The 23,173-nt window shown below is 40.4% G+C and overlaps 1 protein-coding gene and 1 non-coding gene across 10 annotated transcripts in view; one reads left to right on the forward strand and one right to left on the reverse strand.

The window, feature by feature from the left end:
- NR2C2 (nuclear receptor subfamily 2 group C member 2) overlaps nt 1-23,173 on the reverse strand; it is a 75,468-nt gene that overhangs the window by 46,728 nt on the left and 5,567 nt on the right. For 3 of the 9 annotated variants that reach the window (XR_005127577.2, XM_037523431.2, XM_037523476.2), the window contains exons 2-3: nt 13,650-13,755; nt 9,172-9,255 (exon numbers count right to left, since the gene is read on the reverse strand). The exons of 2 other annotated variants lie outside the window; for them this stretch is intronic. Coding sequence is in view for 4 of the 7 variants with exons in the window: in XM_037523431.2 (XP_037379328.1) it covers nt 9,172-9,231 (60 nt within the window). In the remaining 3 variants the exon portion in view is untranslated. Of the gene's footprint in view, nt 1-3,395; nt 3,548-9,171; nt 9,256-13,649; nt 13,756-23,173 lie in introns of those variants that run through there. 4 more of the 9 variants (XM_054699370.1, XM_037523441.2, XM_054699445.1 and 1 more) reach the window with 3 other exon arrangements.
- LOC119237802 (U6 spliceosomal RNA) lies at nt 11,382-11,488 on the forward strand. The gene has a single exon (XR_005123437.1). It is a non-coding gene; the product is annotated as a U6 spliceosomal RNA (small nuclear RNA).

Raw genomic sequence — 23,173 nt, forward strand, 5'->3', positions numbered from 1 at the left:
GCCGCCCGCTGCTCCCCTCAGCAGTGTACTTCGGTCCTTCTGCCTGCTCTGCTCCCCGCTCTGGCTCTGGTGAATTCTCCCACCCTCCCGTGCTTCTGGCTGTACCCAGTGCATGTATAAACAAAAAACAAACAAACAAACAAATAAATAAATAAAAAAAAAGCATGCCTCTATAAAAAAAAAAAAAAAAATTAAGTGTAGAATTACCATGGTATCCAGCAATTCCATTTTTTGGCATATATCCAAAATAATTGAAAGCAGGTATTTGAAGAGGTATCCGTACACCCTTCTTCACAGCAGCATTATTCACAGTAGCCAAGAGGTGGAATAAACACGTGTGCATGGATGGAGGAACCAACAGAACATACACACACAACAGCATGTTTTAACATAACATATACAGTGGTATATATATCCAACAGACTATTCTCCAGTCTTAGAAGAAAATTGTAACACGGATGAACCTTGAAGATACTAGTTACAAACTAAGCCTGTAACAAAAAGGAGTCATTTGTATTATTCTACTTATATGAGGTACCTAGAGCAGTCAAGTTCAATAGAGAAAAAGAATGATGCTAAGGGCTGAGAGCAGAAGGGGATGGAAGGTAGTAGTGTTCTATGGGTACAGACTTTTCAGTTTGCGAAGATGAAGAAGTTCTGGAGGTGGGTGGTGGTGATGGCTGCAGAACAACATGAATAAACTTAACATCAGAGAACTGCATACTTGAAAATGGTTATATTTTATATACATCTTATGTTTTATCACAATTTAAAAATGAACCTTCCCAAAAAAGGGACAATGTCTAATACTGATGAAATGTTAAACATCAAATCAAAAAACGTCAGTGTAGAGATATTTTTAGAAATGCATTAAATGCCAGAAGAAATTGAAGTTAGGATTCTGGATAAGCAAAGGATGGGGGTGGTTCTTGAGCCTGCTGTTTTCTGTTTCAAGCCAAACATAGTATCGGCCAACTTTTAAATCTGCGTATGTACTACTTTGGCAAGAAAACGAAAACTGAAATGCCCAGTCTGTAAGAGAGCAGAATTCATCACATTTAATATAATGAGTTGGGCTTTCTAGGACACTGGGAAGCCGAAACCCAAGCAATGACTATTTTCTTCCACTTGAGGATGGAGCCTTCTCAATAATGAGTTTTGTTCAAAACTGGGAGAGCCCTACTCTATTAAACATTCCCTTACAAGGAATTTGGCTATTTGATGACAAGACTTTCCTGTTCAAAGAGCATCTGATGACTGAGAGTCCTTGGACAATCCCAGATGGGAACGGGAGGGTAGGGTGAAATCTTACCAATGTGTAAAGCTGCCTCCCTCCCCATGTATAAATACACATGCATTTTATAGTGTTGGTATATGAGCAGTCTCTTTTTGCCAATCACAGTAAGTGATGTTAAATGCTCCAAGTTAACATCTAAATTTCTCCTGACTCAAGACATCTTAGAATTGAAAAAGCACCTTAACTTCATTTAGGCAACTATCCCTTTTCTCAACCGCCAACTACCCCTTTTTAAAAAAATATCTACATTGTTCTTTAGCAAGCTTCACAGACAATTCCACAACACATATAGTTAGCAGATGCCTAGATTTAGCCATGTTACATGAATTTTAGCTGTGACTATGGAAGGAACAGTCTTAATTTGCTTAAATAAGAGTAGTTTGACTTAAAAAGAGTGTTACAACGAAAATTTGAAAATAAGTTATAAAGACAATTGTCAGAAAACTAACAATATCATTAGCATTTAAGACACTTAAAAAAAATGAATCTATTGTGTTGTGGTTAAAAGGTTCTTAAGTCACTCAGATATGGTATGAAACCTAGCAATCATTCTACTCCTCCCCTCTCGTAGTGTTACATGGAAGTATTAAATGAGATTATGAGATTAGTAACACCTGGCACACTACACCTAGCCTCAACTATAGAGGTTAGATATAAATACCTTACCCAATTGGAATCCAGCTGTATATACTGTTTTTTTTTAAAGTTTGATATATAATTTATCAATCATACAATTTAAAGTGCACAATTTAATGAGTGTACAATGAGCTGGGCTTTCTAGGACACTGGAAACCTGAAACCCAAGCAATGGCTATTTTCTTCCATATGTCTATCCACAGACATATACAACCACTACCAGCCATTTTTAGACTGCATCCGTCTTTTTTTTTTAACAAAGTTTTTTTGTTTGTTTTGTTTTTTTTTTTTTAAAGATTTGTTTGTTTGTTTATTTATTTATACAAGCACTGGGTACAGTCAGAAGCGCGGGAGGGTGAGAGAATTCACCAGAGCCAAAGCGGGGAACAGAACAGGCAGACAGATGGAGGACACTGCTGAGGGGAGCAGCGGGCGGCAGGAGAGGTCTGTGCGCCCTGTGGGACTCTTCCTCGGGCGGCCGGTGATCGAACCGGCGCTGCAGAGGCTGCGGGCAGCTTCGCAACCCAGCGCTCAACCACTGCACCACCGGGGAGGCCCTGCATCCGTCTCTTTTAGATTATCACCTCCCAAATCTACCCCTAAGCACACCCATCTACTTCCTGGTATGTTTTCCTATTCTGGACGGACATTTCTTATGAGTGGAATAATACGTGTTTTTCTACTGGCTTTTTCACTTAGTATGTTTTCAAGGTTCATTCATGTTTTAACGTGTGTCAGTACAGCACTTCATTCCTGTTTATGATGGAGTAATATTCTAACATAGGCTGCGTTTTGTTACCCATTTGTCAGCTGATGGACATTTGGCTGTTTCTAGCTTTTGGCTATTTTGACAAATGCTGCTATAAACATTCATGCACACACAAGTTTTTCTGGGAATATATGTTTTTGTTTATCTTGGGCAGATATACCTAGAAGAGGAACTGTTGGGTCACATGGTAACTCTATGGTTAACATTTTGAGGGACCGCTAGACCATTTTCCAAAGTAAAAACATTCTATTCCCACCAGTAATACAGGTTTTCCAATTTCTCCACATACTTGCCAACACTTATTATCAGACTTTTTAATTTCTAGCCTTGATGCAAAATGGCATCTCACTGTGGTTTTGACTGAGTAGAAATTAATGAAATCATGTAATGAATGTGAAAACAATATAGAAAAACCATGAAATAAGAAGGTAGTTCTCTGAAAAGATCAAATTGAGAAATCTTTAATTAGACTTACCCAAGAAAAATAATAGAAAATGAATAAGGAGAAACTGCTACTGACCTTAAAGAAAAAAAAAAAGGTCTGTCAAGAAATACTGGGAGCCTATTTGTCAAAATTAGATAACATCGGTGAAATTAATACACTTTCAAAAAGATATAAACTATCAAAACTGTTTACAGAAAATAGACCTCTAACAACTGAACACAGAATTGGCAACAAAAAAAACTACCTACCCAAGCCCAGATGGCTTCAATGCCCAATGCTGCCAGACATTGTAGGGGCAGGAAGGGCACAGTGCAGGTTTTCTATGATTCCAGCAGCCGGGTGAAGGAGGAATCCTGGAGCCCTCAGTGGCTTTTCAGGCTTTTATTGGGATTTTACTGGGTACACAGCAGGCAGGGGTGCTGGGGGGCCGGGAGGCTGGCAGGCCTCCCTGCCCCCAGCAAGCCTTCACTCTATCTGGGCTCTCCGCTGTTTTCTGGTGGTCTCTGCTTCTCTGCTCTCTTGGCGTCCGCGTGAAGCCGCCCTTATAAGCCCAGTCTTAGCCCAGGTGTATCCACTTACGCATCCCCACACCCTACTCCAGGTGCCCGCCATCAGGCATGCACACAGGACTGCAGGGATCCATCATCAATCCTAATGGTGGGCGGGCAGAAAAGCCTGATACTTTTTTACCTTACCCTACAGACATTTAAAGAAGAATTAATACCAATCCTTCATAACTAATCCCAAAAGAGAGGTCACACAGCTTGCAAATGGCAGGGTCAGGACTTAAATCCAGTAAATCCAGCTCCAGTATATACAGTCTCTCTAAATAACTGAATAAAAGTGAACACGTTACAGGACATCAGGCTGTTATTTTGTATTATCCAATTTTTGCGGGTTTTCTTGTTATTTGTGATTCATCTGGTCTACAGAGAAAAAGGCTGATCTGGGGACTCAAGACAAAATCATTTACAATGACTGACATTTACAACACTGGCAATGCTGCTGGTATCTCATTCACAGAGCAAAAGCATGGCACCTACTAAAGCTCGTTATAATGATAGTTTTTATTTCAACGACTTCCCGATGTGAAACTGAGACACAAGGTAGTCACCCAGCTAGCAAAAGGCAGGGCTTGGGTCTAAACCCCAATCTGTCTGCTCCCTCCAGAGCCTGCTTACTATTACAGATTGTCTGCCCCCTCCTATCTACTCTGTGAGACCAACCTCATGCTTGACCCTCTGACAATACGCTTTTGGGGAGCAAATGTCCAATCTCATTATTCACCTGTCTGTCCTCTCTGGCCAACTGGCAGGAAAGGGGTATGATCCTTCACTGCTTGCTGACTGAATAAATACCTACTAATTACCCCTTGATTGAGATACTCTGATCCCACCTGATTACTGTTTAGCTTGAACTGATGCCTCTTTTACTCATTTTGCCAATCTAGTACTATGTATTTAGTTTTATAGACAGTTTAAAGTCATTAAGTTCTAAATTTTAAAGAATATACACTTAACCCTTAAATACAGCAAAGAAATCTAGGAAATATTTTAAATAAGAAGGCTGGGGCCTCCCCGGTGGCGCAGCGGTTGAGCGCTGGGTTGCGAAGCTGCCCGCGGCCTCTGTGGCGCCGGTTCGATCCCCGGCTGCTCCCCGGCCACCGGAGGAGGGTCCCACATGGCGCGCAGACCTCTCCTGCCGCCCGCTGCTCCCCTCAGCAGTGTACTTTGGTCCTTCTGCCTGCTCTGCTCCCCGCTCTGGCTCTGGTGAATTCTCTCACCCTCCCGCGCTTCTGACTGTACCCAGTGCATGTATAAACAAAACAAACAAAACAAACCAGCAAACAAATAAATAAAGCATGCCTCTATAAAAAAAAAAAATAAAAAAAAAAATAAATAAGAAGGCTGCGTTAGCATTCCAAATTAAGAATGCCTTGTTTTGGGGAAGGGCCGTAAAAATGAATTTTTGCCATGGGAAACAATAGTTGTACCAGCTAATATTCCATCACTGGAAGGAAACAAGATATCTAGGAAAAAATTTCTACTAGTAGATTTTCTGAATGCATACACAAAACTTACATTAGCCTTTATTAGCCTCTTCCCCTAGTGAATATGATCACTTCTTAGGACAGTTATGTACAGATTCCAAATCAGCCTCAATTAGAAAGTGAATTAAATACAAAATAACCTATGTATTAAAAAAAAGATTTTCAGAGTAATTTAATTACTCCTACCACAAATTAAAGTAAAAAAAAAACAAGCATTTTTACCCCAATACTTTCTGTTTTGATAGCTCTTTCAAAAACATAACATTGGGCCTCCCCTGGTGGCCCAGGCAGCTGAGCACAGTGCTGTGAAGCTGTCAGCAGCCTCTAAAGCGACGGTTCGATCCAGGCCGGCGAGGGTCCCACATGGCATGGCAGACCTCTCCTGTCTTGCCCGCTGCTCCCCTCGGCAGTGTATTTCATCAGTCTGCCTGTTCTGTTCCCTGCTCTGTCTCTGGTGAATCCTCTCACCATCCCACGCATCTGGCCTGTACCCCAGTTCTTGTATAAATAAATAAATAAATCTTTAAAAAAAATCCCCCAAAATATAACGTTAAAACAATTTTGAAGTCTGTTTTTATATTGTCAATACTAATCATTATTTGCTGGGAGAGGGGCATTATTAATTGTACTAATACTATTTGCCTTAAAGTTAATGAGGGAGGGACCTAAAAGCTGAAAAAATCTGCTCATCATTCTTATTGGTTTAAAGTGGCTAGGTGAATAGATCAATGACAGTTTGTTCAATAAATGGTGCTGGGAAAACTGGACTGCTACATGCAAAAAAATGAAGCTAGACTACTACCTCATACTATGCACAAAAATCAACTCAAAATGGATTAAAGAACTAAAGATGTAAGACCTGAAACCGTAAAATATATAGAAGAAAAAATAGACGCAACACTACATGACATAGACCTCAATAACATCTTTATAGACACATCACCCAAAGCAAAGATAGTGAAGGAAAGGTGTAGGGTATGTAAAAGGTATCAGGCTTTTCTGCTCTCCCGCCAGTAGGATAGATGAGGGAACCCTGTGGTCCTGAATGCATGCCTGATGGCGGGCACCTGAAGTGGGTACACCTGGGCTGAGAGACTTTTTTCTTTCCTTTTTTGGTGGGACTCTCGCTGGGGGCCGGGGAACGAACCGGCGCTGCAGAGTCTGCGGGCAGCCTCGCAGCCCAGCGCTCAACCGCTGCGCTACCAGGGGAGGCCCGAGACTGAATTTTTAAGGGCGGTGTCATGGGGATGCCAGCAGAAGCAGAGAAGCCGAGAGAGAAGCAGAGCCATAGGAAGAGCATAGAGAATGTGAGAGAAGGTCAGAGAGCCCAGAGTGAAGACTTGCTGGGGGCCGGGAGGCCCGCCAGCCTCCGGGTCCCCCAGCGCCCCTGCCTGCAGTGTACCTGGTAATCTAAATAAAAAACCTGCAAAAGCCAATGAGGACTGACTCCTCCTTTACCGGGTCTGCTGGATCAGAAAACCTGCTCTGTGTCCATTCCTGCCCCTACAAAAGGATAAACAGCTGGGACTATATCAAATTAAAGAGCTTCTGTACAGCAAAAGAGATATTAACCAAAACAAAGAGCCCACTGACTGGAAGAAAATTTTTGTCCACAATACTAATGATACGAGACTGGTCACAAAGAGCTACAAAGAGCTGACGAAACTTGAGAAAAACAAAGTAAATAACCCAGTCACAAAATGGGCAGAAGAGCTAAAAAGACATTTCTCCAAAGAGGAAATGCCAATGACCAACAGACATATGAAAACATGTTCAACGTCACTCCTAACCAGGGAAATGCAAATCAAAACCACAATGAGATACCATGTTACACCAGTGAGAATGGCACATACCAAAAAAACTAGGGACAAGAATGTGGAGAAAAAGGAATTCTCCCGCACTGCTGGTGGGAATGTAAACTGGTCCAACCACTATGGAAAGCTGTGTGGAGGTTCCTCAAACTGCTAAAAATGGATCTTTCATATGATCCAGCAATTCCACTACTAGGTATCTTACCCAAAGGACACAAAAACATTAATTCAAAGGAGCCCCTGTACCCCTAAGTTTATTGCCGCACTATTTACAATAGATAAGCTATGAAAACAATCCAAATGCCCCAAAATAGATGACTGAATCAAGAAGATGTGGTACATGTACACAATGGAATATTACCCAGCATAAACTCATGCCATTTGCACCAACATGGATGGAGCTAGAAGGGATCATGCTCAGTGAAATAAGCCAGAAAGAAAAAGAAAAATACCAGATGGTTTCACTTATAGGAGGAATGTAGAGAGGATCCAAATAAGGGATGGCGGGGCGGGGGGGGGGGGGTAATAATAATAAAGTGAAAATCAAAATCGACAAGCAACTATAAACCAGACACATTCTTCAGGGGGTAGAAAGGAGCAGGATAAAAACGGGTGGGAAGAGCACAAGGGACTATGGTGATGGTACACAAGTGACTGGGTAGTGGGTATTTCACACCGGACTACAACGGAGATGAGAAAGCATACACTGCACAAAAATGAAGAACGACGTAAAAAATATATAAAATTAAAAATATAAAAGTAAATAAACAAATTGGCTAGGTGTACTTAATTTTAAAAGTCCTTTAAACATCCATTCTTTGGTAAATCTGTAGCTTCGTACTGGATATATGAGTGAAATAGGAATCACTTAAAAATACAAGTCTGAATTCTTCTAATGGCTTCAGGTTGCAGTATGATGCCAGATTTGAGGACCTTTGGAAAAAGTTACAGAACTGGGTCAGAATCTCAGTTCTGCTACCGAGTGCCCTTGGCCAGTTACTTGTCTCTGGGCCTTGGTTTCCTCACATAAGAAATGGGAATCGGGCCTCCCCGGTGGCACAGCGGTTGAGCGCTGGGTTGCAGAGCTGCCCACGGCCTCTGCGGCGCCGGTTCCATCCCCGGCTGCTCCCCGGCCACTGGAGGAGGGTCCCACGTGGTGCACAGACCTCTCCTGCCGCCCGCTGCTCCCCTCAGCAGTGTACTTCCGTCCTTCTGCCTGCTCTGCTCCCCGCTCTGGCGAATTCTCTCACCCTCCCGCGCTTCTGACTGTACCCAGTGCATGTACAAACAAACAAACAAACAAACAAACAAACAAATAAATAAATAAAACATGCCTCTATTAAAAAAAAAAAAGATTTAAAAAAAAAAGAAAAGAAATGGGAATCGTAATAACATCAACCTCAAAAGGTAACTGTGGGGATTTAAAATTCTTGCATCCAGGGCTGGTACAGAATGAATATCAAAATAACAATATTCAGGAAAACAGATTAACTATACTTTTCATGATCTGGCTCCACTTCTCTTCTTTACACTTCAAGTCACCTTAATGTACCAAGCTATTTCACTCCTCTGCCCTGGATATCTGACTTAGAATGCTGCTCCAACGAATGCCACAAAGCCCAGCAACCTGACAAATGCTTGTCAATAAACTTCTACCTCTGGGATCATCTTCCTCACCTGGAGTTAAACTTTCACCTGTTTTACAATTACTCCTAACCAGGCTCCTAGAAATTTGGAAGAAAGGACCCAAGCTCATTCACCCTCAGCATTTAGCAAACCCCTAGCACATGGTAGATGGTTAGGAATGATCCAGAATCACAGAAACAGGTCTTCTAGGCCACATTATTGACAAAGTATCAAGTGTGCAAGAAACTAAGGCATGGAGTTAAAATCATACAAGATTGATAAGCATCAGATTAGTTTTGGTTGAAGGTGAAATATATTAAAGGCATCTTACTGAATCAATTAGGCCACCCTACTCAGAGAAAAAAGGGTTAGGAATAATCGTTCTTGGCATTTCTATTTTCTTCCACAGCAGCATCCTGCTTCAGATTTGCATCACATACTGACTTCACTGGGACTGTTTGGATACAACAAAGCACACTGATGTACTTTTCCCTTCAAAAGCAAGAGTGCCAGCTGTTGTGTTAACCCATCACTCACCTCAGCCACCTGCTGGGTCCCCACTCTGTGCTGAACCAGCCCCTCCATATTTGTAGCCATGGTGAAGCAAGACCATTAGAGAACCTGTTTGGAAAGATGCGCAACTTCTATCAGGTGGGGAGAAACCAGGCTACTTGAAATATACCAGTAATTAAAATTCATCTTTGGTACTGTCTTGTGTGCAGATTTGTCTTCTGTAGAAGACACAGCTAGTCGGGTAGGCACATCTGGCTATAGTGCACCAGCTTCTCCAATTACAGGTGCCAAAATTAATGAGAAGAAACATTTCGATTTGGAAATAAGATTTCCCCTGTAAATATAAACAAAGATGGGGCCTCCCCGGTGGCGCAATGGTTGAGCGCTGGGTTGCGAAGCTGCCCGCAGCCTCTGCAGTGCTGGTTCAATCCCTGGCTGCTCCCCGGCCTCCGGAGGAGGGTCCCACATGGCGCGCAGACTTCTCCTGCCGCCCGCTGCTCCCCTCAGCAGTGTACCTCGGTCCTTCTGCCTGTTCTGCTCCCCGCTCTGGCTCTGGTGAATTCTCTCACCCTCCCGCGCTTCTGACTGTACCCAGTGCTTGTATAAATAAATAAATTTTTAAAAAAATATATATATAAATAAAAAACAAATATATGTGTGAGTGTCTATGTATACACACATTTTAAAAAAATAAACAAAGATGAACATGGAACTTTAATTATAAGGTCTCTTGGGTTATAACAACTTGATTCACCCCTCAGAGAGATGGGAATCTCACCTTTTTGGATAGTTCCTTGCCACCTCATGCTACCTGAGAGAGGTGTGAGATCAACTTGGGACACAGAGCACTACATTGCTATCATCAACTATCCTTCTGTTACTAACTCAATGCCAGAAGTGAAACCAGGCCCGGGGCTGACACACTTCACCAGTAGGTTGAAAGGCAAACATGATCACTAGCAAAGAAAGGAGGAGAATGCATTTCTTAAATTGTTAAGAACATGGTACCATAAATGTATTAACTTACACTGTCTATTTTTAAGCCCTCAGTAAACTAGAGAACCAGATAAATCGTTCTATTAGTAGAGAAAACAGAACCATCATTTGTAAAAACTGAGGGAGCTGTCTGAACATCCCTCAAAGGTAAGCACTGTTGATGAAACAGACCTGATGAAACAGGTCTCTTCAAATCATAATACAAGCTTCCCTGAATACTCCCCGAAACCTTTCCAGTAACTATCACAAAGAATTCAGGACTTAACTCTTGGAAAAATCAGAAAGATTTCATTATTGACTTCACAGGTCCCATGGTTAATATGAGAACAAAGCTTTGCTACAATTTAATTCTAGCATTTACATATGAACACTGTATTAGCACTACTAAGTATGTAGTATACACAAATGCACATGATTCCTCTGCTTGGTCCTCCCTCACAACCAGGACTCTTGTACAATACAATTTTACAAAACATTTCCAGTTCTTACTGGAAGCATTCTATTTATAAACATTGATCTCTATGAATTTTTTATTTTAAACTCTGGTAACTCTGTATATTATTCTATCCACTATTAAACAGCTACTTCTATTATTGTAATTCCCCTTCAGATTATCTTCTTGCTAAAACAGCAAAGAGAAAAAAAACAAGAGCACACAACCATGGTTGCAAGCATGAAACAGTGACTGACAAATGTAACAGACCTGGTCCCTTCCTTCCAGGAGTCAAAATCCTGTAAGAGAAGCCACTACACTAACTGCTAGTGATACCAGGCCTCCAACCTGGGTGCTTCTGTTTACATAAAAGGATCGAGTCTGAAACTGTGTCGGTAGCATCTCTGGTTATTCTTTTAGTAAGTAGCCAAGACTTAACTTTTTTTTTTTTTTTTAAAGATTTATTTATTTATACAAGAGTACAGGCCAGAGGCGTGGGAGGGTGAAAGGATTCACCAGAGACAGAGTGGGGAACAGAACAGGCAGACTGACCAAAAACACCGCTGAGGGGAGCAGCAGGCGAGACAGGAGAGGTCTGCCGTGCCATGTGGGTATCTCCCTGGCCAGTTGGGAATCAAACCTGTGCTGCAGAGGCTGCAGACAGCTTCACAGCATTGCATTCAACTTGCTGCGCCACAGGGGAGGCCCAAGACTTAACTTGTTTACTTTTGTTCTAGAAGAAAAAGCATAAAGAAACCCTCTGGTCTTTTTCCTTTGGTTCCAACTAACAGAAATGGACAGAACAGTGCTCGCTTCGGCAGCACATATACTAAAATTGGAACAATACAGAGAAGATTAGCATGGCCCCTGCGCAAGGATGTCACGCAAATTCGTGAAGCGTTCCATATTTTTATGCCCAAAAACAGATGACTGGATCAAGAAGATGTGGTACATATACACCATGGAATATTACTCAGCATTCAAAAAAGATAAACACATGCCATTTGCAGCAACATGGATGGCGCTGGAAGGGATCATGCTCAGCGAAATAAGCCAGAAAGAAAAAGAAAAATACCGGATGGTCTCACTCATAGCAGGAATCTAGAAAACTTAAATAAGGGACCAGGAAAATGAATAACTATAAGAAAGTGAAAATCAAAATCAACAAAAAACTATGAACCAGAGACACTTTTTGGGGGGTGGGGGACGGGAGGGGAGGGATTGGGGTCAGAATGGGGGGATTGCAATTGTATGGGGAATATAAAAATAAAATTTATTATTAAAAAAAAAAAAAAAGAAATGGACAGAACAATATATCATTTCATATGTACCAGAAAAGTCAACTGACTGTTATTGAAAACACAAATATCTCATGTAAAAAGTCTGGAATTCTAATCTTTTCTCTTAAAAGAGCACTCCAAGAAATAAAAAATAAAGACAACTAATAGGTGTTATATATATATTTTTTAAAGATTTATTTATTTATTTTATACAAGAATCGGGGTACAGGCCAGATGCACAGGAGGGTGAGAAAATTCACAGGAGACAGAGTGGGGAACAGAACAGTCAGACTGACGAAATACACTGCTGAGGGGAGCAGCAGATGGAACAGGAGAGGTCTGCAGTGCCATGTGCGACCCTAGCCGGCTGGCCGGGATTGGACTGGCACTGCAGAGGCTTCGGACAGCTTCACAGCACGGTGCTCAACCGCCTGCGCCAACCAGGGGAGGCCCTAGGTGTTAACATATTAAGAAATAAAATCCAGGGCCTCCCCTGGTGGCGCAGCGGTTGAGCGCTGGGTTGCGAAGCTGCCCGCAGCCTCTGCAGCGCCGGTTCGATCCCCAGCCGCCTGGTGAGGGTCCCACATGGCGCGCAGACCTCTCCTGCCGCCCGCTGCTCCCCTCAGCAGTGTATTTCATCAGTCTGCCTGTTCTGCTCTCCGCTCTGGCTCTGGTGAATTCTCTCACCCTCCCGTGCTTCTGACTGTACCCCGTGCTTGTATAAATAAATAAATAAATCTTTAAAAAAAAAAAAATTAAAAAAAAAATAAAATCCAAACATGCAGCTACAGCAACTAGTTTTATCACTTTTAGGTGTTAGTAACATTTCTGTTGCTATTACCAAGTGTAGATTAATTAGTACTCAATGCAAGAAATGTGCGATCTTGAGTATTACAGGTATGTTGTTAGGCAAATATTGAGTAGTATAGAAAGAGAGTACTAGAAAGGCATAACTTTGCATTGGGTTTCCCTAGATGAGATGATTTGATCCTTCAAGTCTTGAATTGAAGTGGATTTTACAGATGATGGCCTGATAGCCTTATCAATTCAGAAAACTTTCTGTAATCACTAAATTTGTAGGAGCCAAGATACTGCTAATAATCAGTGACTATAGGTCTCAGGTCACAGAGAAATAGTAAAACTGGCTAGATTAGAAAAGGTAAATATTATGGATACTCTTTGTTGATTATGTAAGTTATATCTTTTACTACTCTGGGGCTTATCTGTTTACTTTATGGTATCTTCGATGAACAGAGGTTCTTAAATTTATTAAGACTGCATTTATCAAAAGTTTCTTTTATAGTCTGTACTTTTTATTTATGAAGATCATGGCCTACCCCCGGTCCTAAGTATAATTTTATGTATTTTTTTAATAAGTGTTTAACCCCTCACATTTAAGTTCTCAATACAGCAGCAAATTGATTCTTGAGGTGATGAAAGTAAAAATCCAGTAAATTTTCTTCCCATATGGATAAGGAATTTTCCAGCACCATTTATTGAATAATCTATCCTTTTCCCTAATAATCTTAATGCTGATTTCTGCCATGAATCAGTTTTTCATCTCTGTGGAGACAATTCTAGGTTTTCTATTCCACTACTATTATTGTATTTACATCTCTCTCCGTTACTACCTTCATCTTATTACTGCAGCTTCAGAGTAAGTCTTGCTGATAGGGAAAGTGCCTCCCCAACCCCAAACCTCCTGTTCTCTCTCCCGCGCCAACTTTCTGGACCATCTTCAAAACAGTCAATACACAGAGCAGCAAGCTTTCTTTATGCACTTGAATTCTTACAATTCTTGATCTCTCTGTTGATTTTCTGCCTCCAAAACAGCTTCATGCATCATCAACAGCAGCTTTGGAAGCTGTTTAAAAATGAACAAGGAGGAATATGCACCTTCTGGAAAAACAAGGAGAGACAGAGTAAGAACAGGAATGAGAGGGAGAAACTGAAAGAGAAACTATGAAAAGCAAGTGCTTTCAATAGGATTTAAATCCAGTCAAGCAGTTAAGTGCGAGGGCGATTTACTTTTTTTTCCAGGTTATTTTTGAAAATATACCAAAGTCATAAGCCATATCCTACTATTCTTACATATAAATAAGGAAGACAGAGACTTCTTCAAGTATATCGCAATATAAGAAATAAATAAAAGTAAATCCTCAGGTGATATCAGGAAGGGAGGGAAATACTGAACTTAATTAAGCACCCCCACCCCCATATTTGCAAAGGTAATGTCCGGGTCAGACTCTCACCTGAGAGATTCTCTTACCGCAGCCATAGGCGGTCTTTGAAACAGAAAGATGATACAGTGAGAAAGAAGGGTAGAGTGCTTAGAAAAGGTACCTACCGGGTGATAGTTATCAATTAGAGGATGTCCCCCTAGAATAAGAAGTTGCAGGGAACAAGTGGCTTGTGCCTCTATGTAATGTGATAAACCTACATATTTACAGGCACAATTTGAAATGCTCTATAATTTTGATACTACAAACTGGACAAAGCATTTAAAAACAATCTTTGATTTGTGGAGCTAAGCATGATAGGTAAACACATAGTGATATAACTAACTTACTTAGTGGTTACTAAACACCAGGCACTGTGCTAAAAAGCACTGTGGATAGAAATAGCTCTTGGTATAAAAATCTGAGTCTTCAAAATCTGGTACATGCAGCACTCAGCTCCTAACCCTTGAAGATTGCCCACACACAATAATGTTTCTGGAAAAGAACCTGATTGGTTGCCAAAGACCAAGTATCTTAAGCAAAAAATTGCCACAGAGTATCTTTGCTTGGTTCAACCACTACTAAACTTTTCCCAGAAATCTCTGTGAACTAGGCACTTAACTGATTGCTGGGAATTAACAACAATAAGAAAAAGAGGAGAAAGTCCTTGTCCTTGAAGAACCTAAAAAAGAAAACCAATGATAGTTATGTAGTGTAAATGCTGCAGTGTCCCAAGGAAAAAGCAACTTCTGCCTGCAAGGAGTTGATGCAGGTTTTAAAGGGAAAGAGATATTTAGAAGTGGGGCTTGCAGGAAGAGTGGCAATGTTGCAAAAAGAGGGAAGATGAAGAAAGAGCTCTAAGTAGAGAAGGCAGCTCATAAAAACCCGCAGGTATGAAGAAAATGGTATATTCAAGGAACAACGATCTGCAGTGGAAGTGCTGGAATGGAGAGACACTGACTCTGAGAATAACGGAGATCAATCAGAAGTTTGGCAGAGAAATAAAGTGATTACATCTGGATCTTCAAATAAATCTTTTGGGCAACATTCTGGACATGGCAGAAAAAGAGAGACCATGGGAGGGCAGTTAGGAAGAGGTGGCAGCAAAGACCAGGGGTGAAGGCAGATCTTAAACTGTGCCTGCACTGAGTCTGTCCTGTGAAGCACACAAATGTCACCAGGGCACAGTACATAAAACTCTAATACAGACCCCAGAAAAGCGGCAGTCAAACTACCGTTGCTTGACCTTATTGATAAATTTTGTAACAGTTTTTCTCAAACTCAAGTAGAGCAAGGACACTCTTTTAACAACAAAGCAGAGAACACAAAGGCGGCTTTGAATCAACTTGCCTAGACTCACAAGAAGTGTACAGCTGACTAAATCTGCAACCAGGGCTACAGACCCAACTGCAGTCAAAGCTGTGCTCCTGGGTGTTCCTGGCACATCTGAACCCCTGATGCTGAGAAAGCCCAGCTCTGCTCTCCACAAGGGCAGGCTGAGGAACCAGTGTCTCAAATAATGGTCAGTGGGTCCCAGGACCAGGAAACTTTGTCTTCCCTTCCCTTCACAATCGAGAGATTCATATCTTCTCTATTTGTGTATTACATGGTCCATAATTATGTAACATTCAAATACCTCTTGCTATTTTCTCATCTAAACAAAAATAATGGGCTCTGAGGCGCTGATACTGAAGCCCTGAGGCTGTTGTGAAGAGTCTGTGTAAAGTATGCGTATGACGGGCCTAACACTGTCAGCAGGTATGCAATGCATGGTAGCTACCTCTGGTACAAGGAGATGGTGCCTCCTTAGTTTCTCAGTTTAAAAGCAATTTATTCAGACTGTAAAATGTGTATCATGATTAGGGAAAGGCCTCTCACTTTGATGTAAGATCACATAAAATTTAACTATGGATATATATTACATAGTATTTGTAATTCACTCTGTTAATTGTATAACTGGCAAAATAAAAGGGCTGAGTTAGGATAAAATTTCACAAATATTTAAAAGCAAAGCGATGCTTATAACTACATGCAAAATACTACTGGGTATAGAACTTCTTGACAGGTACAAGATATTCAGTATTAAGTTTTATTATACTACGATTGCCAAGCATCTTTTTATACCCATGGGAAAATAAAAGTTAAAGAATATATATCATGAGAGAATTTAAGAAAAAAGGATAAATACATACACAGATCATGACTTGAAATCAGAGATCAAGACTGAAAACCAAGAAATGGAAATCAAATAGCAAACTTCATAACGTAAATGTTCATCAACATAAAGTTGCTGATCTTCTAGGTATGCCTCTCAGATCAAGCTCAGACACACATCCTGTCATCAAAAACCATGCCGCTATTTAATCTCAAAAGAGGACTTAGCTTTCAGGTCGGGTGATTTCCTGCCCTCCACAGGAAACGTGTTTCTTCCACATTCTGTGCCTGTGTAAGCGAGGGGCAGTGGTGGTACATGTGTGGTGGGGTTGCGGAGGTGGGGGTGAGGCGTGAAAGGAGGAAAGAGAAGCAGCTCTCATCTACAGCGAGCTCCGTGCACCATCACTGCACACTGTGGATGACATCCCTCACCCTTCCAAGGGCCCAATGTAAGGGTGACGCCAACTCTCTACATTTCTGTTAGTGTGAGACAGGGATAGATGGGGAAAAAGCAGGATAGATTTCCTGAGTATTTACAATGTGCCTTACATCAAACTAGGCATCATTGAGTCTTCAATATTCCTTCTGAGTAGGTAATATTAGCTCCAGCAACACACAGAAAAGAGAGGACACAGAAATTTGACTTGTTGTAAGTCATTTAGTTGTGAAACATGGAACTAGAATTTGAACTCAGGCCTCCAACTCTAAAATCACGAAATTCACTATCTCAGTGCTCTTCAAAATAGTTTCCCAGAAAAATGAAGTCGCGAGAAAGGAATCTAAAGTAATACATCAGTCAGTTATTTAAGGAAACAAACTGCTACATAAACAAGCCAGATCATTTAATAACTCATTTATACAAACCCTAAACATGTGAGTTATGCTTCAGCAATCCTCAGAGGACCTTCCCACCCCGTTTCACTCCTGCACTAACAGGAAAGTTCTTTTTCAACTTGAACACATGTTCCTTTAAACCTTTGCCTACATAGTAATTATATGGATTAAAATAATGAGGACAATTTTACCGTCTTTTATTTTTAATTAAAGTTTTGCATACAAATACAAAAGTGCACAAATCATAAAACAGCTTGACAAAGTTTTACTAAGTGAACACACACATTAACTACCACTCAGCTAAAACAGAATGCTCGTACCACCAGCAACCAAATTTCCATTTCCTCATAGACTTTTTTGATTTCTGTGCGCATGGATTAGTGTTGCTTGTTTTTGAGCTCTATGAAATGTATTTTTTGTGTGCCTGGATTATTTTGCTTATTTTTATGATAACCATGAAGAGTTGGTCCACTTTCATTGTTGTATAGTATTCCAAACATATAACCAGGACACGTTTGTTTGGGGCTCTTATAGCTAAAGGTCCTATAAACATTCTGGTACATCCTGTTGATACACTGCTATCTTTTCTTCAGTTGAAAATTTTCTTATGTTTAAAAATTAACTTTTACTTCTTGGAAAGAAACATTACCAATTTAAATTACAAAGAATCTGTACTGTATTAAATAAGCCAACAAGCATATTCTAATGCCAGTCTCTTCAGTCAATGGTGGGCATATATTTTGTGATATCTACTTTGAATGTTGGTAAAGATTTTCCTATTATTCCAGCTTATTCACCTAATCAATCTAGAAAAAAAGATGCATTATTGTTAGTGTGACATGAAAGGGTGAGAGAAAGAGCAGGTAATACAAATGACATTTCTGAAGTGGTCTACAAATGACACCCAATCAGATTCAATGTACAGTAAACACAACAGGGGGAACGCATCACAAGCCTGCTGACGCTGCGTACCTTCTTACAGCCATCTGCTCAGCCATGCAGCTTCTCAGTGGAGACCTGCCTACACCATAGAGGCAGTTACTCGAATTTTCAATGTGCACATGTGAACAACCAGACAACTCTGTTTCGTCATCGCTTCTTATCAATACAGGACAATAAGGGTAAATAAGGTGGCTCCAGTAAAAACTGTCACGCCTTCAAGTTTGGGTCTGTCCCCACCAGTCTCTTTTCTCCTGGTCACGTTCTAGACACATTCCTTCCACCTTCTAGGCCCAACACCTTCTCTCACACCTCCCACTAATCCAAGTAGAACTGTATGGTTTTTTCTAAATGGAATACAATTCCTCCATATTTACATGTTAACATTTCTAGGAATTAGAATTTTGGGGGTTACAGCCAATAATTACAGAATGAAAGGTTTAAGCTCCTATTCAAGGGGCTCTACGTCTCTCATTACAGTGAAAGAGGTAACTTTTATTGTTCCTAAAAGAATCAGCATTTTGCCCCTGAGGTTGGTTTTCATTATTACAGGTTACTTGGAGTCCAGAGGTAAATGAGGACGGAGAGTTGAGCCTCTGAGCCAGCCTATTCTTTCCCCATATAACAATTCACCTCCCATTCCTCTACCGCAGGCCCCCAGACGCCAAAGGTATGAGTCCGTTCTTACTGCCTATCCCTCTGATAATGTCCTATGCCAATGCCCTAAGTCTGGACTTTCATCCTCTCTATCCACTGCCCCTCATCACTGTGAGCTCTGCTACTTGAGTGTTGTTCCCAGGCAAGCCTGACTTTTTGGTACAGAGCTCCTGCTGCTTAAAGTACTCTAGTGTTCAGGGTACCAGAGGATGGAGAACAGGGAGCAGCAGCAGGTGACAGGGGATATGGGGAAGGAATGGCAGGATGGGAAGGAATTACAAAGAGATGCTGAGTTTCCAGGCATGTTAGGCTGAAGGCAAGTGAAACGCCACAAATAAGAACAATTCAGTCATTTTACATCATGCAACAGGAGCATCAATGTCGGTTGGGTTCAGATGATTGTCATATCTGGGGGAAAAAAGTCAATGTTATTGAAGTTCCTTGTAATCAGCAATAGGATGAAAAGAGAAAAACTGAACTCTGGTAGGAGGGATCTGCATCAGGTGTGAGACAGGACTTGAGCTAGATTCTGCTGCAGCACATCCTCCGGACGTGGGATTAAGTAGAAGAGACTAGTGTCTGTTCTAAGAGGTGCTCTAGGACTAAACAAGGCTCAGTGCCAAGCTTGAAGCTTGAAGGGCGGCTGCTCCACACAGATCCACTTGCCATTGTTCTCTGTATCATTTACACAGCATCGGGCCCTACTCCTGCCCCAATCTCAGTCTTGGCTCCCCAGCCCCCATTTTGTAAGTGGGAAATTTATAAGCTTCAGAGAGGCTGCTGAATCAGGGTTCCATTCCTGTACTGTCACTTGAACGTCCTTGGAGACAATGTCAAAATTTCCCAGCTCTCATAAAGTGAGGTTACTACATACAGAGTTTTTCTTCTTTCTATATAGGTACATTCATAAAAACAAAGTTTCAAGGCTACTGTATACAACTGCTTAAAATAAGAGGTAAGTAATTTAATGGTGAAAGACAGTATCTAGGTTTTTTTTTTTTTTTTTAAAGATTTATTAATTTATGCAGACAAGAACTGTGGTACAGGCCAGAGGTGTGGGGGGTGAGAGGATTCACCAGAGACAGAGTGGGGAGCAAAACAGGTGGATCGACTGAAATACACTGCTGAGGGGAAGCAGCGGGCGAGTCAGGAGAGGTCTGCTGCACCATGTGGGTCACCTCCCTGGCTGGGGATAGAACTCATGATGCAGAGGCTGCGGATAGCTTCATAGGTTGCGTCTTAACCCCTTGTGCCCCAGAGAGGCCCTGAGTTTTTTTTTTTTTTTTTTTTAAGGCTAACAATTCTTTGGCTACCCTGAGTATAATTAGTTCAAGGAATCAAAAGTATTGAATTGGGCCTCCCCTGGTGGTGCAGTGGTTGAGTGCTGGGCTGTGAAGCTGCCTGCAGCCTCAGCAGCACTGGTTCGATCCCTGGCCGCTGGAGAGGGTCCCACATGGCCCGCTGCTCCCCTCAGCAGTGTATTTCATCAGTCTGCCTGCTCTGCTCCCCGCTCTGGCTCTGGTGAATTCTCTCACCCTCCCACGCTTCTGACTGTACCCAGTGCTTGTATAAATAAATAAATAAATAAATCTTTTTTTTAAAAAAGTATTGAACTGAACAAGTGATATGAAAACATAAAACATTGAGGGAGAGAATTAAAATGTTGAATTTTGGAATGGGAACAAACTTTAGTTGTTACCAACCTAAAATACTGCTATGGGTATAAATTGTTATATGTAAGCCTCATGATAACCACAAAGCAAAAACTTGTAAGTACGCAAAAGAGAAAGAAAGGAATTTAAGCAAACCACTAGAGAAAGTCATTAAACCACAAAGAAAGAGAGCAAGAGAAGAAAGGAACAAAAAAACTAGAAAACTGCCAGAAAACAACTAAAATGGCAATAAATACATACCTATCAGTAATTACTTTAGATGCAAATGAACTAAATTTAAAAAAAAAAAAGTGGCCAAATGGGTAAAAAAAACGAGACCCACGTATACACAGTCAATAGGAGACTCATTTTAGATATTAAGGACAGACAGACTGAAAGTGAAGGAATGAAAAAAAGGTACTCCATATAACTCAAAAGAAAACTAATTATCTCTACTTATATCAGACAAAATAGACTAAAATAAAGACTGTAATAAGAGGCAAGGAAAAGTGTAACAGAAGGATAAAGAGGTCAATACAATGAGAGGATATAACATTTGTAAATATTCATGCATTCAACATATAAGTAAAAATATTAATCATCCATAAAGGAACCCTAATATTCCACTTAAATTATAATACTTTACGTAATAGATAATACCTAATAGGGAACCCTAATACCCCACTTACATCAATGAGATAGATGAGTCAGACAGAAAATCAATAATGAAACATCTGTCTTAAATAACATTAGACCAATTAGATCATACAGACTTAAACCACACACACACACAAGCACCCCCATTCTACCTCTCCTCCCCTGAAATAAAAAAAATATACTTTCTTCTCAAATGCATATGGAACATTTTCCAGAAAGCAAAATAAGTCTTAATGAATGTAAGAGGGGTGAAATTCTATCAAGTATCTTTTCTGACCCGACTGGTATAAAAGTACAAATCACACAAAGATAACTGGAACATTCACAAATATACAGAGATTAAACAACGTGCTGCTGAACAACCATGAGTCAAAGGAAGAAATCAAAAAGAGTAAGTGAAACCCAATATTAATAGAGAGCAAATAAAGATTAGCACAGAAATGAAGGAAACAGACCAAAAAGACAACAAAGATCGATGAAACTAAGCTGGTTCTTTTAAAAGATAAAACAAAATCAAGTGTTTAGACAACTAGCCAAGAAAAAACAAGGACTCAAAATCAGAAATGAAAAAGATGTTACAGCTAATGCCACAGAAATACAAAGGATTGTACACAGATGCTACTCCAAATAATTACACACTAACAACTGGATAGTCTAGAAGAAATAGACACATTTCTAGAAACATGCAATTTGCCAAGAATAAATCAGGATGAAGTAAATATCCAAACAGATCAATTACTAGCAAGGAGATTGAATTGGTAATAAAAAAAACTCTCAACAAACAAAAATTCAAAACCAGACAGCTTCACTAGTACATTAGACAAAATATCCAAAGAATTAATTCCAATCGTACTCAAACTCCTTACAAAAACACAAGTGCCAGGAATTCTTCCTAACTCACTTTATGAAATCAGCCTTTCCCTAAATACCAAAACCAGACAATGAAATTTACATGTCAATATCCTTGTTGAACATCCATGTTAAAAACCCCCAACAAAATATTAGCAAACTGAATTCAGCAATACAGTAAAAGGATCATATACTATAAGTGGGATTTATTTCAGGGATGCCAGGAAGGTTCAACATCTGCAAGTCAGTCAATGTGATACATACAAAACATCAACAAAATGAAGGATAAAAATCATATGACTATCTTAACAGAAACAGAACTAGTATACACATTCAGTAATATTGCAGGATCCAAAATCAGTACATAAAATTGTTATACATTTCTATACATTAATAACTATCAGAAAAAGAAATTAATATAATAATCCCATTTACAAATGCATCAAAAATAATAAAATAAGGAGTAAACTACAAAGGCAAAAGACATGTATTAAAAACTACAGAACATAATTTATTTCTGAAGACAGAAACAAAGACAGTTTACTGAATGTGAGAAAATATTTGCATACCATACAAGTGATAAGTGACTGATATCAAAGATTTAGAGAAAGTTTACACAACTCAACAAAAACAAACAATCCAATCAAAAAATGGACAGAAGAGTTAAAAAGACAGTTTTCCAAGGAAGAAATGCAATAAACCAACAAAGTTTATGAAAAAATGTTCAACATCACGTATTATTAATGAGTGCAAATCAAAACCACAATGAGATACCACCTCACACCTGTGAGAATGGCTTATATTACAAAAAAACACAAAACAAAACCTAGAAACAACAAATGTTGGCAAAGATGTGGTGAAAAAGGAACTCTTTTACATTGCTGGTGGGATGTAAAAAGGTCCAGCCACTGTGGAAAGCTGTGTGGAGGTTCCTCAAAACACTAAAAATGAAACTATCTTGTGATCCAATGAGGCCACCTGTAGGAATCTACCCAAGGAACACAAAAACACTAATGTAAAAGGAAACCTGGGGCCTCCCTGGTGGCACAAGGGGTTAATAAGCACAGCACTGTGAAGCTGTCCACAGCCTCTGCAGCAGGGAGCTCCCCACAAGGCACACTGCTGCTCCCCTGCTGTTCCCCTCAGCAGTGTATTTCAGTCAGTCTGCCTGTTCTGTCCCCCACTCTCTCTGGTGAATCCTCTCACCTCCCCCACCTCTGGCCTGTACCCCAGTTCTTGTATGCATAAATAAGTAAATATTTTAAAAAAGAAAGGAAACCTGCACTCCAATGTTTACTGCAGCACTGTTCACAATAGTTAAGATAGGGAAACAACCTAATTGCCCCAAAACAGATC

This window comes from Talpa occidentalis, unplaced genomic scaffold, assembly GCF_014898055.3.
Source record: "Talpa occidentalis isolate TD23 unplaced genomic scaffold, MPIMG_talOcc4v2.1 talOcc4.10, whole genome shotgun sequence".
NCBI classification, from domain to species: domain Eukaryota; kingdom Metazoa; phylum Chordata; class Mammalia; order Eulipotyphla; family Talpidae; genus Talpa; species Talpa occidentalis.